Raw genomic sequence first — 14,542 nt, forward strand, 5'->3', positions numbered from 1 at the left:
TATTCTCAAGGGTGCAAATGGCAGCAGGTAAAGATGTGGAGACCGGAAAGCCATCCAATCCCCACCCGTCTTTTAGTTAGCCCTCTGTGGTACAAGGCCCCCTGTATTGGCTTTTCTCCTCCACTAGATAGAAGTTTCCATTCTTCTGGAGTGGACAGCAACTACCGAAAGCCTCTTTTCACTATATTCTGTAACAGAACAGCATTCATTTGAAATTGCACGAGTGCAGATGTTTCTTATACAGGTTATTTAAAGATGCACATTATAAACTTCCAGCAACTGCCACCATTCTTTTCTTTCATTTTGAAGAAAAATCCTTCATGTTTTCCACTATGCTAATCCAATCCCTCACAGAGAAAACAAATACCTACAGCCTCTCAAACCAATCAAAAATTTTAAGACTTTCCTTTCTACTTGTTTTATTTATAAGTCTACTTTCAAAAGTGTTTAAAAAAATTTTCATCATTTTTCCCTGGATGAACAGGAACTTTTGGCAAAAAGATGCTGCAAACAGCCAGACTACAAGACATTATGGCCACTTTGAGTTGGAGTTTCCACAGCTAAGGTTCTAAAATTTTAAAAATGCTATGAATATCCAGCTACTAAAGCCTTCACTAAAAGTTCAGCAAGCTTCAGTGACCCTGATGAGCACAGCAGCTTTGGCATGGCAGAAAGGCAGGTCCTGAGTTAGCCTAATCTCAGAAAATTAAAAGCTTTGAAGATTAAGAACAGGACCTTGAAATGACCCAGACAGAAAAAGAGAGAGACTAAATGGTTTCTCCAGCCAGTCCCTCCCAGACAGCAAGCTGCTGTTAAGCTCCCATGGTCTGCAGCCAGAAGCTCCAGCTCAGGAGCACTCCAGCTCAGTATTTTGGTCTCAGAACTGCAAGGTCCAAAAATGGAGTTTAATTTGCTAGAAATACAGAACAAAGGAAGAATTATTGACTGCATCTGGTACCCTATGTCTAGAATATTCCATTTTTCTGAATAACGTCACATAAGCTGCATGTACCATGAAGTAAGAATGTTAAGTCGTACAGAGAAGTTATCCCACATACTTCCCAAAGCTCTGGTGCTTCTTGTTTATCTTTTCTTCTCTCACAAAACATGGACAAAAATGAAATGCAGGAACCCATCTGAATCCTCACCAGTACAAAACTTCAAGCAGCAGTTCCATGTTTTTTGTTTTGTTGGGTTTTTTTCCCTCAGGATAGCCACCACAGAGAAAATTATAATTGTGTTTCAGAAACAATTCATATCATTGATTTCACATGCCCAAAAGAAGCATAAAAATAAAACAAGGTAAACAGAAGCTTGCTATTTCAAGAGCAAAGTCTGGCAGGAAAAGCACCAAATGGTCTCTCGCTTGCCAGGTTGCTTGGCAGTGCCAAATTGCTCCTGTGGAGTGTTAAAAGTAGTGAAGTCAAAATTACCAGAATTAGCACAGAGACACCAATGGAAAGGGAAAAAATGTGACAATTTGAAAATGTATTGCTAAAAAAATCCTTTAAATTACTTGCTTTCAACTCATAAAGTTAGTTGGAAATATGATTTTGCTGTTCTTTGCAATGATTTTTATCACCTATGCATGAAACTGAAGACTATATAAATTTTTACACTCAACACTCCTATTGCATAGGAGGCTCAGTTCAGCTTGTATTGGCTACTCTGTCTATTGACAAACTATCTTCTAACAGGTTTCTAACAGAACAGTTTTTTATCTTGTAATGGTTATAAAACATGTCCTAAACTGGTATATGTGAATAAGAGATACACAAATGCACACACATGAATATCTGGAAAATATTTAAATTCTTCTCCATATGAAATAATCTTCAGAGCCACAGTTCAGATTTATAAGGCATATTCATCAAAGGCAAGACAGCTACCAGAAGTGGGGAAGGAGTATAAGCAAAAGGGTTGGATCTCCCACTGTTACCAAACTCTGACCAATTTAAAATTCAGTTAAACACACCCATAAAATAATCACAACTATCCACTCCAATATAGTAACTAGAAAGACAAAAATATGTCTAGACTTTCTCTTCATTTTGCATCTTAAGTAAGACAATCACCTGAAAGATCCAGAAAAGGAAATTCTTCAAAATGCAAATCTCCTATGTGCATTTACACAAACACACACTGATGCTAACTTCTGCTTTCACGTTCATTTCTCAAAGAGATTAATATGGAAACTTTGTCATAGCAATCAATGTGTGTCAGCAATAACTAAATAAGAAAAAAAAAAAAAAAAAACAGAAGAGGAGAATATTCAAAAAACAACATGCACCCCCATCCCTTGATTTGGCTCAATAAATTCCAGGAGTAAAAAAATAAACCAATACAGGTCTTTTATTCAAAAATATAAATGGAGGACTTAACTTATCAAGGTAAAATAAACTGAGTTTATAACTTCTGGTATACCACCCCAATACAATCCTCTACATGACCAATATCATAAGAAAGATCTCAAAGTTCTCCAAACAAACCATCCTCATTTACCAAGTTTCAAAGAACTATAAAATCTTACTAGACTAATCAAGATACTCATATTCATAGGTTTCTTTACAGTATGTCATATTTTAAAGAAACTGTAAGAGTGAATGTAGAGAGAGACGTCATAAAATTCTTAATCATACAAAGGGACAGACATAAAGGCATACAAGGGTAAGATTTTTAAATTTTCTCTTCCTATGCTGACCTGAACATATGAAGTTAATCACAAGCCTATTTATAAAAATTCAGTAAACCTTTACTTACCCAGCATCCTCCTGGAAGCCTTCTAGTTCATCTCTTTGCTCTGCTAGGGTGGATTCTAGATCCAGATAGGTACCATTATGAGACAATTGCAGGGTGCAGTCATCAAGCTGTAGAACAAAATTCAGACCATTAGATTAGAGCAGTCTTTCCCTCTAACGTACCTCTAACATTGCCTTCCCCTTTTCCAGGTCCTCAGACAAGATCTCCCTAAAACAAAAATATGTTGGGAGCAGGTATGAAACATTTTTTGGCAATTTACTCAATTCCAAACTCATGTTCCCTAGACCATGCTTGATCACAACAATATCAACACAACTAACAAACACAGTGAAATTTATTAGAACACACAGAAGAAAATCAGAGGGCTTTAGCACAGAGTCTTTGAAATGTAATACAGAAAGAGAAGTTAATTTCAATGTGTATCTAGGATATAAATGACTGTTCTCTGTTCTTACAGTTGTAAGTAGAGATTCTGAACCTCTGGATGAAGACAGAAGGAAAAAAGAGCTTTTTTGTTAGCCACTGAATGCAACCTATGAGGACAGATGTAGCCAAGGGACAGTGCAGAATATGTCAGTCAAGAGTTGGGGTCCTGCAGTGAGAGCAAGTGCAGTCAACCAAGTAATAGATTTTTCTGGCATTCTGCTTTTAGGGTCAGGCACTAACCAGCCTCAGAGGCTGCAGGAACAACATTCCTAGGCACTGGGTGGGAGGAGGACTGGAAACCTGTGCCAGCTTCCTACAAAGGTACTGAGGTAATCAAGGACCAGACCTGAAAGCAGAAATCTGCCCACAATGATGTTTAAGAAGGGGGGAGGAAGAAATTAATAAACTGTCTTTATTTCTTTTCTGTCTTCCCTAATCTTCAAGTTTTCCATTAATTGTTCCAGCTGTTGTTAAAAAGAGCCAGATTTGACTTATGTTAGAAAATAAATTTTCTGGGTATTATTTGTAGGGTGCTCATCAAGATAGAAGATCTAGGATGAATCATCCCAAAACTCTGGCTAACTCATTGAGCAGGAATACAAAATAGTTACTGATCAAGAAGGAAAACTAAAGAAGCTGGGAGAAGAGCTAGAAAGGAACAAGAGCTCCTCTCTTATCATTACATAACTCAATGTCAAATAACAAATAATGAGGAAAAAAGTCTTTCCAGGGCAGAAGAACAAGACAACATTTACCAAGGGACAAGTGAATGTAGAGGGTTGTCCTGCCTAACCACTAGGGTTAAGTGACCATCTGCTCAGAGAATCCAGCCCAGAAGCATAAAAATGGACATCTGTGCGTCCAACTGAACACACTGCTGAGACCTTCATGTGCAGCACTGCACTGGGGATCTTCTGTAACTGCTTCCAAGCTCACAGATATTGTACGCTCCAGATGTGTTGTGCTACTAGATACAAAATCCAGTCTGACAGCCAAACAGAGAATCATTAAGGCTGGAGAAGACTTCTATGATCATCGAGTCTCACTGGTAACCCAGTTCATGTTAACCACAAAAGCGTGTTCCTCCATGCCACACCCACATGTCTTTTGTACGCTGCAAGGATGGCAATTCCACCACTTCACTGGAGAGCCTGTTCCAACACCTGGCCACTCTTTCAGTGAAGAAATTTTTGTAATATCCAATTGAAACCTATGCAGGTGGAATTTGAGGCCATTTCCTCGTCACAAAATCATAGAATGGTTTGGGTTGAAGGAACCTTAATCACCTACTTCCAACCCCCTATGTCATAGTTTTCCTGCTGCACAATGGCTTCCACTGGAGGTCTGTCTTCAGTGATCGTGATTTTATCCCTTCATCCCTCCAAATCTTGTTTAAATCTGTAACTGCACCAAAGGGGAAAGTGCCGCAGCCGAAAGGCTGGGACTGAGTTTTCTGGTTCTGCTTGTTGTTAATGCTGTAGTGGTTGTTGTTGTTGTTTGTTTATTATACACACTAGAAAATAACTGTTATTCCTATTCCCATATCTGTTTGCCTGAGAGCCCCTTCATTTCCAAAATTATAATAATTCAGAGGAGGATGTTCATATTCTCCATTCCAAAGGAGGCTCCTGCCTTCCCTAGCAGACACCTGTCTTTCAAACCAAGACAATCAAAGAAACCAAAATGAAGATGGTTTAATTCCTCTGGATTTTGCAAAAACCAGCTGACAGGTTCTTTGCATGCCTCCATCTACCAAAAGGCAACCATGGCAATGGTGGTGTAACCATACATCCCTGCTGCAAAGGCCACTTTGAGAAGAGTCAAATTTTTAACACCATACTTCATGCCCATCTTCTGCCACAGGTGGCAGCCAACAACTCTCTGAAGGACTAAGCAGGGGTCTGAAACAGCCAGTGACTCAAGGAAAGGAAATTACCACCCTCTGTCACTTACGCAGATTTTTCTTTCTTGCTGGACAGATCTCAGGACTGGGAGCTGAACCCCAAATTCGGTAAGCTTTGAAGGGATAAAAAATGGGAGGGAATTTCGCCAAAAGTGATTTGGACGTACTCCAAAAATTAGAATCTCTAGTGATTCTAATTCTGCTCTTTTTAATACTTAGAAAGAAAATCAATTAACATCTATCCTTGATGAATTACCTCTTTTAATTTCCCATCCAAGCTTTGATTCTCAGTACCTGTTCAGGAAAAGCATAATAAGCAGCCACTCGTCTTATCTGGCAGTCGATACCTAAACTTAGTCACTCTGTTTCCTGCCACTGATTTAGATACAAGAAAGGAAGACAAATAGTGTATTCTTGATTAGCTGTGTTGGAAATTCTGTAGAAAAGCTCTTCACAATTAGTGATAGAGTGCAACTTTTGAAATTTGAAAGAAAAGTTCAACCTCTGGAGAAAGGGTAGAGAGAGGAGTTAAAGTTGTATTTCAAATTTGTTCCATTTTTTTTGCTTTCCTTTTTTAGATTTTTCCCTGGAGAAGGAGCAAGCCATTAAATAAGGTGACATAAGATTTTACTCTGATTCCTAGGGATTAAAGAAAGCAAAGAACCTGCAAGTTCAACCTTCTGATATTAAAAATGCAATAGGAGTGCTACTCTGTCTCTTTCCAGTTACAAATGAGATTACTAACCTATGCTAATTCAAAATACACTCTTCAGAGAAGAAGGACTAAATACTACTCTGGGAAACTTTTTCCAAGTAGTTCAGGCTATGTAATGAAATGCTAATTTATTCAAAGTAATGCCAAAAGGCAAACTACTAATTAGATAAATGTTGTGCTGTCTCTATGGAGATTAGGAGATTTGCCCACAGTTTCCATTTATACTGCATAATTAGAGAAAAGAAGTTGTGCCTTACGAATATCTTGTGACTTTAGCGTACAAAAAGCACTATGGGAACAGGAAGTCCTCCGTGGACAAAATAAATGAGAATAGTACATTGTACCTATGTTTATCTCATTTTCATAGTTTCAGCTGAACATGATATTCATTTGGGCTTTAAGGCACTGTAAATTACATGCTGCATTTGTTAACAAGAGTTACAGTAATGAGAGAAATGGCAATATCTTTTATTTCCATTATTTAATTCTGAGTCTTGCCAAAAAGTCGGGCATTTTTTCTTCTTTTTCATGTGTACACACGAAGATGGAAGTGATCAAAACAACACTTTAAAAGTTAAGGTAAGTATTAAAGCAACAAACTCTTAAAATCTTCTTTATATAGGATTACTTTGCTACTCTGGCTCCAGCTTTACTTGTACACATATATTATAGACAGAATATAAAAAGAGAAACCACTTCATGAATTATTTTTAATTAGTAAATTGCCTGCATTTTTCAACACAAAGGATGGCTGCTGTTCTTTCATTAGTGCTTATTAGTAACAATTCAGGGTGTTGGTCCCTCCCCTCTGCTCAATGTTAATCCCATGTTTATCTGCTATATAACACTTCTCCTGTCTCTGAACATTGTCACAAATAGCTCCATCTAGTTCATTCATTACATGCTTCTCCCACTGATTATAATTCACATTGAAATCCTTATTAAAAAACATCTTCTCTTAGGAAAATCAAGAGGCAGAATTCCTACAAACAATATTTTAAAGAATATTTAACTGATCTGTTTTACATCATCATGAATGAGACTTCTATTCAGATTTTGAGAAATTATTTTGTTTAACCTTTTTATTCATAATTTTCTTTAACCATTCAGTATTCCTCGCTAGTCCCAAAATTCTGATCTGCATTTTGTTGTTATTAAACTGCATAATTCATTTATACTACTGCCAAAAGGTGAGATTCTCCAAGACCCTTTCAAAATCTTACAAAACTGTTTGTTCTAAAAATCTCTAACCCCTCCCTTCAAATTGTTTATCATTTTTTGCATGACACTTTATTGTATTGCCAAGAAGACCCAAAAGGTTGATACAAGTCATCTAAATGGAACTCATCCTGTAGGCTTTGCCATACTTTCCTATAATCACATTAAAAGAATACTACTGGTATAGTTGAACCATAAACAGAAATAAGCACCATCAAATGGGACAAAAGTAATGCTACTTCTCTAAGTCAAACACAAAGTTACTCCATCATCAGTCTTCTGCAAGATTTCAAGGTTTTTTTATTTTAGTATAAGCATTAAATGGTATCAAAAACCTATAAAAAACCTATGTGTTCATTTCAATTACATTCTCATCTTTGCAAATGAACAATTTCTTTGGAAAACATCCATGGTCTTTTGACTCCCTATGGAAATTTTTGAAATCTCCATGAAGAGTGGGACTACCTAGGAGTACTCTCATTCACACACATGAAGAAACAAAAACAAGTGCAACAGTCAACACAATAAGTGCTTTAGTCAGATTTACCAGCTGTGGATAGTCAGACCTGTGCACTGGGTTTACAGGAAGGAAGCAAAGTAATTAAGACTGTTGGTATGCAGGTCATCCTCATTAAAAAAATGTAACTGATGTGCTAATTATCATTTTCAGTTTCATACTGAAATGGAAAGATCTGTATTCTGTCATGACAAGATCAGTATCAAGAAGTAGCAGTTTGCTTAGGTGCTGATTCACTGATTTATAGCTGTCTTTTTGGACAAGAGGAGAACCTGGAAAAGGCTTCTTAAGCAGCACTGACTTCACTAGCTACTCGCTGATTTTCCATAACTGACCAGAACATAGAAACAGTGAGACAACCAATTGCTTGTGTACAACAGCCTGCTGTGTAAGTAGAGCAACTAAATTAAACCACTCTTTCTGTAATAAAAATTCTAGAAGAAGAACAGAGAGATGTTTGAACTTTTCCAGATTGTAGCTGGTGTCCACACAGTGGTAACTGTTCAACACCACCCACACACTACAATACCTATGCTGTAAAACCAAAACTGGCACCCTAAATACCACCATCCAAACAGTTCCATAAATATATATATACACATATATGGGTATAAATTATGCATGCATTTAAAATATTTTTCCCTGAAGTTTTAAAAAAAAGTAACAATTACCTAAATTTGACAGACGTATCCAAAACAGCTGAAGAAGAAGTACATAAAAAGATCATAAGTTTACAAACAATATTTAGACTGTTATCTATTTATACCTATGCTGGTTAAAGTTTCAGTTGAACACAATTCATTATGCAAAAGCAAACAAACATTTGATTAAAAAGTTAAAATATGAGAATATTTAAAAGCAGAGCTCCTACTCCTTCATATTTTGCCATTTTCCCCCATTATGGAGCAAAACTCTACCGCATAAAAGGATGGGGGTATCCTGGCTTCAACTATTACCAGGAACAAGCATAACAAGGTCAGAGCTGTAGAGCTTGATCCTGGTCCTGATTCAAGGGTCACTCCCACCTCACCAGCACATGGAGAGCCCTCAGCAGCAATACACCCATTTGCAAAATTGAACACAAACAGGTTGCAGAAAGCTAAGCAACCCACTCATGCAAGTGTTCCTTTCAGACTACCAGTAAGTCAAGAACATAGGGCAAAAGCTCAGTTTGTCATCTTCTGTCTCAGGTAACCATATCTGGCTAGTAATGGCTAGTTCCTCATCCTGTGGGGCCAAAATAGTTCATATTACAAGACTGTCAAGCTTAAGAAGACTAAAATAGATCACTAGTAATATACCAGTGATGATATTTTTCTCATTTCAAGCACTGACTCACAGAAAGAGGCAACAGCCATTTTTCTTCATAAGGAAGCTCTTATTGCCATGCAACAGTAAAGCTCTTTTTTTTTTTTTTTTTTTTTTTTTTTTTTTTTTTTTTTTAATTTCACAGTTTAAGTACAAAAGGAACAAAGAATAGCAGGGAAAAAAAGAAGAGCAGCAAGAAAAGGTGTTGATCAGCCAGTTACCTGGTGCTGATAAATAACTGCTGCCACTTTCACTTAACACTAGTTAAGTAACAGAAATTAAAGTAAATTTAAAAAAAATATAAATGTCATTGTTTTCATTTATAAATGTCATTGTAAGAAGCCTTTAGCTTCTTACAATGTGAGAGAAATACCAAGAAACCAAGCACGAGGGGCGTGAGGAGAAAAGAACAGAGCAATTCCTATGTCCACACACAGACTGAGGACTGCTGCTGCTCCTCGTCATGCACCCTTGCGAGGCTCCACATACACACCTGTCTCCTCACTCAAGAAGCCCACTGGGCACATAATTCAGTGCAAAGTCAACACATATTTTACTGTGCCAAAAGAAACTCACACAAATCTGTTTTCCTTCAGAAGGGTTTGATAGGCACCAGTATACATCCAAGTGGGCATTCCTTGGGTTTAATGGCTCTGTCCCATGGCAGCAGCAGGTTGGCAGAGGTTAAGGCAGGGAAATGGCAGATGCACCCTCCTGTCATTTCAAAAAGGCACAGCAGGCCCCCAACCATTCTCTTCCCTGTTTATTCAAAGACCACCGAGTTGTACTTTTTCAACAAACAATCATGAGAAATGTTCTTTTCTCATCTCCAACTCCCTACCCTGAGAATTCATTCAGAACAACATGTTTTGAACAAATCTCTCTAAATGGCATGACCAGTAGATGGAGTGAGGTGATCCTCCACCTGTGCCTGAAACCCCAGCTGGACTACTGCATCTGGTTCTGTGGTACTCAGCCTTAGATGTGGACCTATCAGAGGGTTACAGAGGAAGGCCATCAAGATGGTCAGAAGGCTGTAACACCTCTCCCGTGAAGAAAGGCTGAGACAGCTGGAGTTGTTCAGCCTGGAGAAGAGGAGGCTTCAGGGAGACCTCATTGAGGCCTCTCACTACTTAAACAGTGCTTTTAAATAAAAGGGAGAGCAGCTTTTTCTATGAGTAGATAGTAAAAGGACAAGGGGGAACAGTTTTAAACATGAGGAAATATTTAAATTAGATATTAGAAAGAAATTCTTTACTCAGAGTAGTAAGGCACTCTAACAAGTTTCCCAGAGAAGCTGTAGATGTGCCATCAATCAAAATGTTCAAGGCTAGATTGGATGGCCTTAAGCAACCTAATCTAGTGGGTGGCATTGCTGCCTATGGCAAGGTGTTGGAACTAAATGATCTTTAAGATCCCTTCTAACCCAAACAGATCTATGGTAAATGTGAACAAAGTATTGACAAGTTGGCAGCCAGTGTGTGTGCCAAGACATAGCCAAGTATTCTCTTTATATTACCTTCTCTTTAAATAAAAGTAGGCATGCTTCAAAAATGGAGTTCAAACAGTGATCAAGGATTCCATTCATAGGACAAAGGGCCCTACAGTATGAGAGGAGGGTACTCTTGTTTACTGGTGTTAGTACAAATCACCAAAACCACTCAACTTTGCAGTCACTCACTGGAATCACAGACAGCTCTCACCAGATTTCCAGTAATTTGAGCTAGACCCACTGGACAGATTACTCTGTTCATTTGGTTGTTTCCAAAATTTACAGAGAAAGGGAACGAGAGAGGGAAAGATTAGAGTAATCCAGTATCAAACTGCAGAAATAAAAATCCCTCTTCAATTCTAGCCTTTGGCACAGCCTCTGAAAATCCTTGTCTTACTCAAATGTCTTAGCTCATCTTTCACTTAAAGATGATTGGGTTACAATTGTTCTTATTAGTGGTGGTGCGCTCCTTATTCACCTCCAGCATGTTCTGCAGAGTAGGGTTGATGAAAAGGGAAGTTTTCCCTTTCTAAATCCAAAGCCTTGTTTGGCTTTACACATCACGAGTCTGACACATTCACACACTCAAGCTAAGCAGTTCTTAAACACTCTCCCTTCTGGCTCAGCTGTTTTCAACACAATGGGAATCCTTTTACCAGGGCCAACAAGTTTCAGTTTTCCCTTTGCATTCCCAAATCCTCTCTTCTTTAATAAAACCAATTAGTCGTCAGGAAAAAAGCAGGAAAAGCAGCTACTTTTCCTTTTCCTACTCACCAGCACAAAGGTATTCCATATTTCTAAGCAAAGTAGCACAAACTGATTGGCAGAAATGAATATTTAATATTGTGTCATCCAAGATCAAGCTTCACATGAGAATGACCATGCTGTTTTCAGAATGTAACATATTTTAATGTTTCAAATTTCTATTGCAGATCAACAGATACAGATTTTCTGTACCTGCACACAGTGGTCCTTTGGTGGCACTTTAAAACATAATACAGTTGCTGTCACTGTTAGTTGTCACAGACTAAGAAAAAATAGGAATGGCCTAGTTGCATCCCACAGATCACAGCAAATCCAACAATTATTTATCTGCCTTCAGTTACAACCAACTGCTCTCTTATGTCTCCCTTCTCATGTGAGTAGGTGCTACCTGGTCTGTGTCATGTCATCATCACTTTGGGCAATATGATGGAGAAAGAACAAAGCACCTAGGCCAGGACTGATGCCACACAAACTTTCTTGAGTAAAAAGCTTGACATTCATGAGATAAAAGGAAAGCAAATAATCTGTATTAAAGCCACATGTTTGTGCTCAAAATTAACAGTAGACACTAAAAACTAGTCTCATTTTCAAGTATGATAGCGACCCCACACACCATCACTATCTTGATCTAAAAGCCCTGTGTGACAAGCAGCTCCACTGCAATTACTTGAAACAAAGCTATACTCCTTCCCCCATACCCTTCTCCTTTTTAAAGCTAATTTTGTAACCCTAGGTATCTTCTAAAAACAACCCAAAAACCTATCCTTTAAAATTCCAACTAAACCAATACTTCTGTGAGGTCAGAGTTTTAAAAGTAAGGTCAGGCACAGGGGCTATACAGAAGGTCATTTTTGGTGATGGCAAGTGTGCCACGTTCAGTCATCCGTGCTAACAAATCAGTAGGTTGCTGAACGCTAGCAAATTTGCTCTTCCATACTCATTTAGAGGTTGATAGAAAGACCCATAATTACTTTCTAGACCTTAAACTTTACATTATAAGAAGTAATCCAGCATGTACAAGAGTATCCCGAATTTTTCAGCCCTGTAGGAGTGACTAGCATATCTTGTAGAAATAGTTATTAATGTTAATGCACAAGTGATTTATTTTTAGCACAGTAATTGCCATTGTCAAAATACTTCATAAACTATGCTCACTTTGCAGAGCTTATGTGCAGTGACATTGACTAAGTCATGCCTCCACACAAAGGATAATCCAAAGGTTTGCACAACTGGGCATAGGGACACAGGAGCACAATCACTTTCAAAGGAACTGCTACTCTGATATGGAAATGGTGGTATTTTGAACATAGCCTGCACTCCTAGTCTGAAACAGCAGCTTTTATCTCTGGTCTGGTAGACGCCACAAAATACTCCTGGGGTCAGGTAATACAGGGCATGAGGTGAAACATAAATGCCACATTAGATCCTCAAGAGCCACTGGAAAAATACACTGCCAATAAAAATATTCTGCTGAAATAACAAAGACATTGAAAACAAACACAGAAAGCTGTTATATTAATATTATGGGTTTGACTTAAGAATAACAAAAGGAAGTTCAGAGTTCAAAATTCTGAAACTGCAATTTCAGAGGTCTCAAATACAGACAACACCACAGCGAACACATAATGAGTGGATGCCTACCTGTTGCTGTTCTTGGGCAGCTTTGTCACCGACTCTCAGACCTTTTGCTTTGTGATCTCTAACACAGTAGTCCCCAGGGAGCAATTTAGAATTTATTACAGTATCTGCATCCAAGTGTGACACCGTGGCTTCCAACAGCAGCCACATAGGCATTGTTAGGAAGCAAATGATTGCTCAAAATGTCAATAGCCATGGAACAAGAAAGCCAAATTAATTTAGTGTTTAGTGTAATTTAGTACAATGTTTACTATTAACTAAAAAAAAGTAACTGAAAAATTTTAAAATAATTGCATTTCTGCATTAAAAAAACTGATAATAGTATATGGGATGAGGAACTAACACACCTAATTCTACCATTTTAAGTTACTTAAATTTGAGATGACACACAAACCAAACAGGCAACAGAATTCAGCAAAGTCAAATTTAGACTAAAAAGCTACATCGCTTTAACTCAAAAAAACCCCACATTTTTCTCACAGTTAACATAACAAACCTATAGCATGAGAATAACTTAACCTCTGCATATATTCAAACTTTTTGGCATCTGGATTTTTCAAATCACTTTCCTCATCTGTGTTCAGCTTTTCCTAACTAAGACAGAGCTAGCTCTCCTCACCTTCATGATTAAGGACATCTTCAGCTGAACAGAAAGGAGAGAGGCCATAAAACCAAGATTCTTTATTTGAAAGTATATACAGCTTTTTGGCTGATACACAGGGGATGCCTACAGTTGACAAGCTCTCATTAACATTTGGCTGGAATTACTGTGAAGGTATCCAAGGAAATGGAAATAATCTCAAAGAAGGAGATAGGTCAAGACAAGTGAGAGGAGGAAGAGGAGGAGAGAAAGGATTAGGTTCAATGAAGTTTATCATCTGAGGAATCTTTTGTTCAGAGTGTGTTTATCTGTGTGTAGGAAAAGCACTGAGTTAACATCTCAGAAATCATTATTTTAAAGGTAATTAGTAGTCCAGGAAGGCAAAAATTGTAACTACTTCATGATAATTCCATCTGTCTTTTGTGCATCTCATATTAAACTGAAAACTGAAGTATTTCATATTTGAAAAAGGATGTTTGTAATCCTGCAGGAGAATGAACGTATAAATTGCAGCCTTTTATTCTTAACCCATAACCCTGAGTAAAAGCTTTCTATTGATATCCTCCACCTTGCACACAAGGATTATACCACTGCTATTTTAACTGCATTTGGGACACTGAAGGTAGCTCAGTATTCTATCACAAAACTAAAATACTGGACTACTTCGGAACCATCCACACAATTTACAGATATAAAGGAATACACACAGTAAGGAATTTCCATCTTTGGTTGTGGTGGTTTCATTGCCATAACTGGCTGAACACCTACTAGACAATATACCATCAAAAAAAAAAGAAGATAACAAACAATAACACCGTGTGCAGATGGCATTTCCATCTATATGACCCACACTGGCACTCTTTTAAAAATGGTGCAGCTGAAATGTCAGTCCTGCAATAAGATGTACTTAAAATCAATATTTGATAGAAGAGGTTTTTTGCATCCATGAGCACTTCTCTATGAAAAATCAAAACTAAGGAAAAATGAGAAAGGTAGGGGCAAGATACCATGCCATTTGAAAACCTAGAGCAGGAAGGTCCTGGGGGAAAGAAGACAGCTTCAGAGAAAGACGAGTATGGAACAGTTCTGGAACGACAGCAGTTCTAGTACAATTCACAAATCTTCAAGGGCCAAAAGAGATGGGGAGTTAATGAGAGCCAAAGACTGAGCCAGTGAAAGACATAAGAAGCCCAGGATAA

At 37.9% G+C, this 14,542-nt stretch overlaps 1 protein-coding gene across 7 annotated transcripts in view; it reads right to left on the minus strand.

The window, feature by feature from the left end:
* FHOD3 (formin homology 2 domain containing 3) overlaps nucleotides 1-14,542 on the minus strand; it is a 370,799-nt gene that overhangs the window by 330,381 nt on the left and 25,876 nt on the right. For all 7 annotated transcript variants that reach the window (XM_068195730.1, XM_068195740.1, XM_068195787.1 and 4 more), the window contains exon 2: nucleotides 2,761-2,867. In XM_068195730.1, the coding sequence (XP_068051831.1) occupies nucleotides 2,761-2,867 (107 nt within the window). The remainder of the gene's footprint in view (nucleotides 1-2,760; nucleotides 2,868-14,542) is intronic.

The sequence above is a fragment of the Anomalospiza imberbis genome, chromosome 1 (assembly GCF_031753505.1).
Source record: "Anomalospiza imberbis isolate Cuckoo-Finch-1a 21T00152 chromosome 1, ASM3175350v1, whole genome shotgun sequence".
In the NCBI taxonomy this organism is placed as follows: Eukaryota; Metazoa; Chordata; class Aves; order Passeriformes; family Viduidae; genus Anomalospiza; species Anomalospiza imberbis.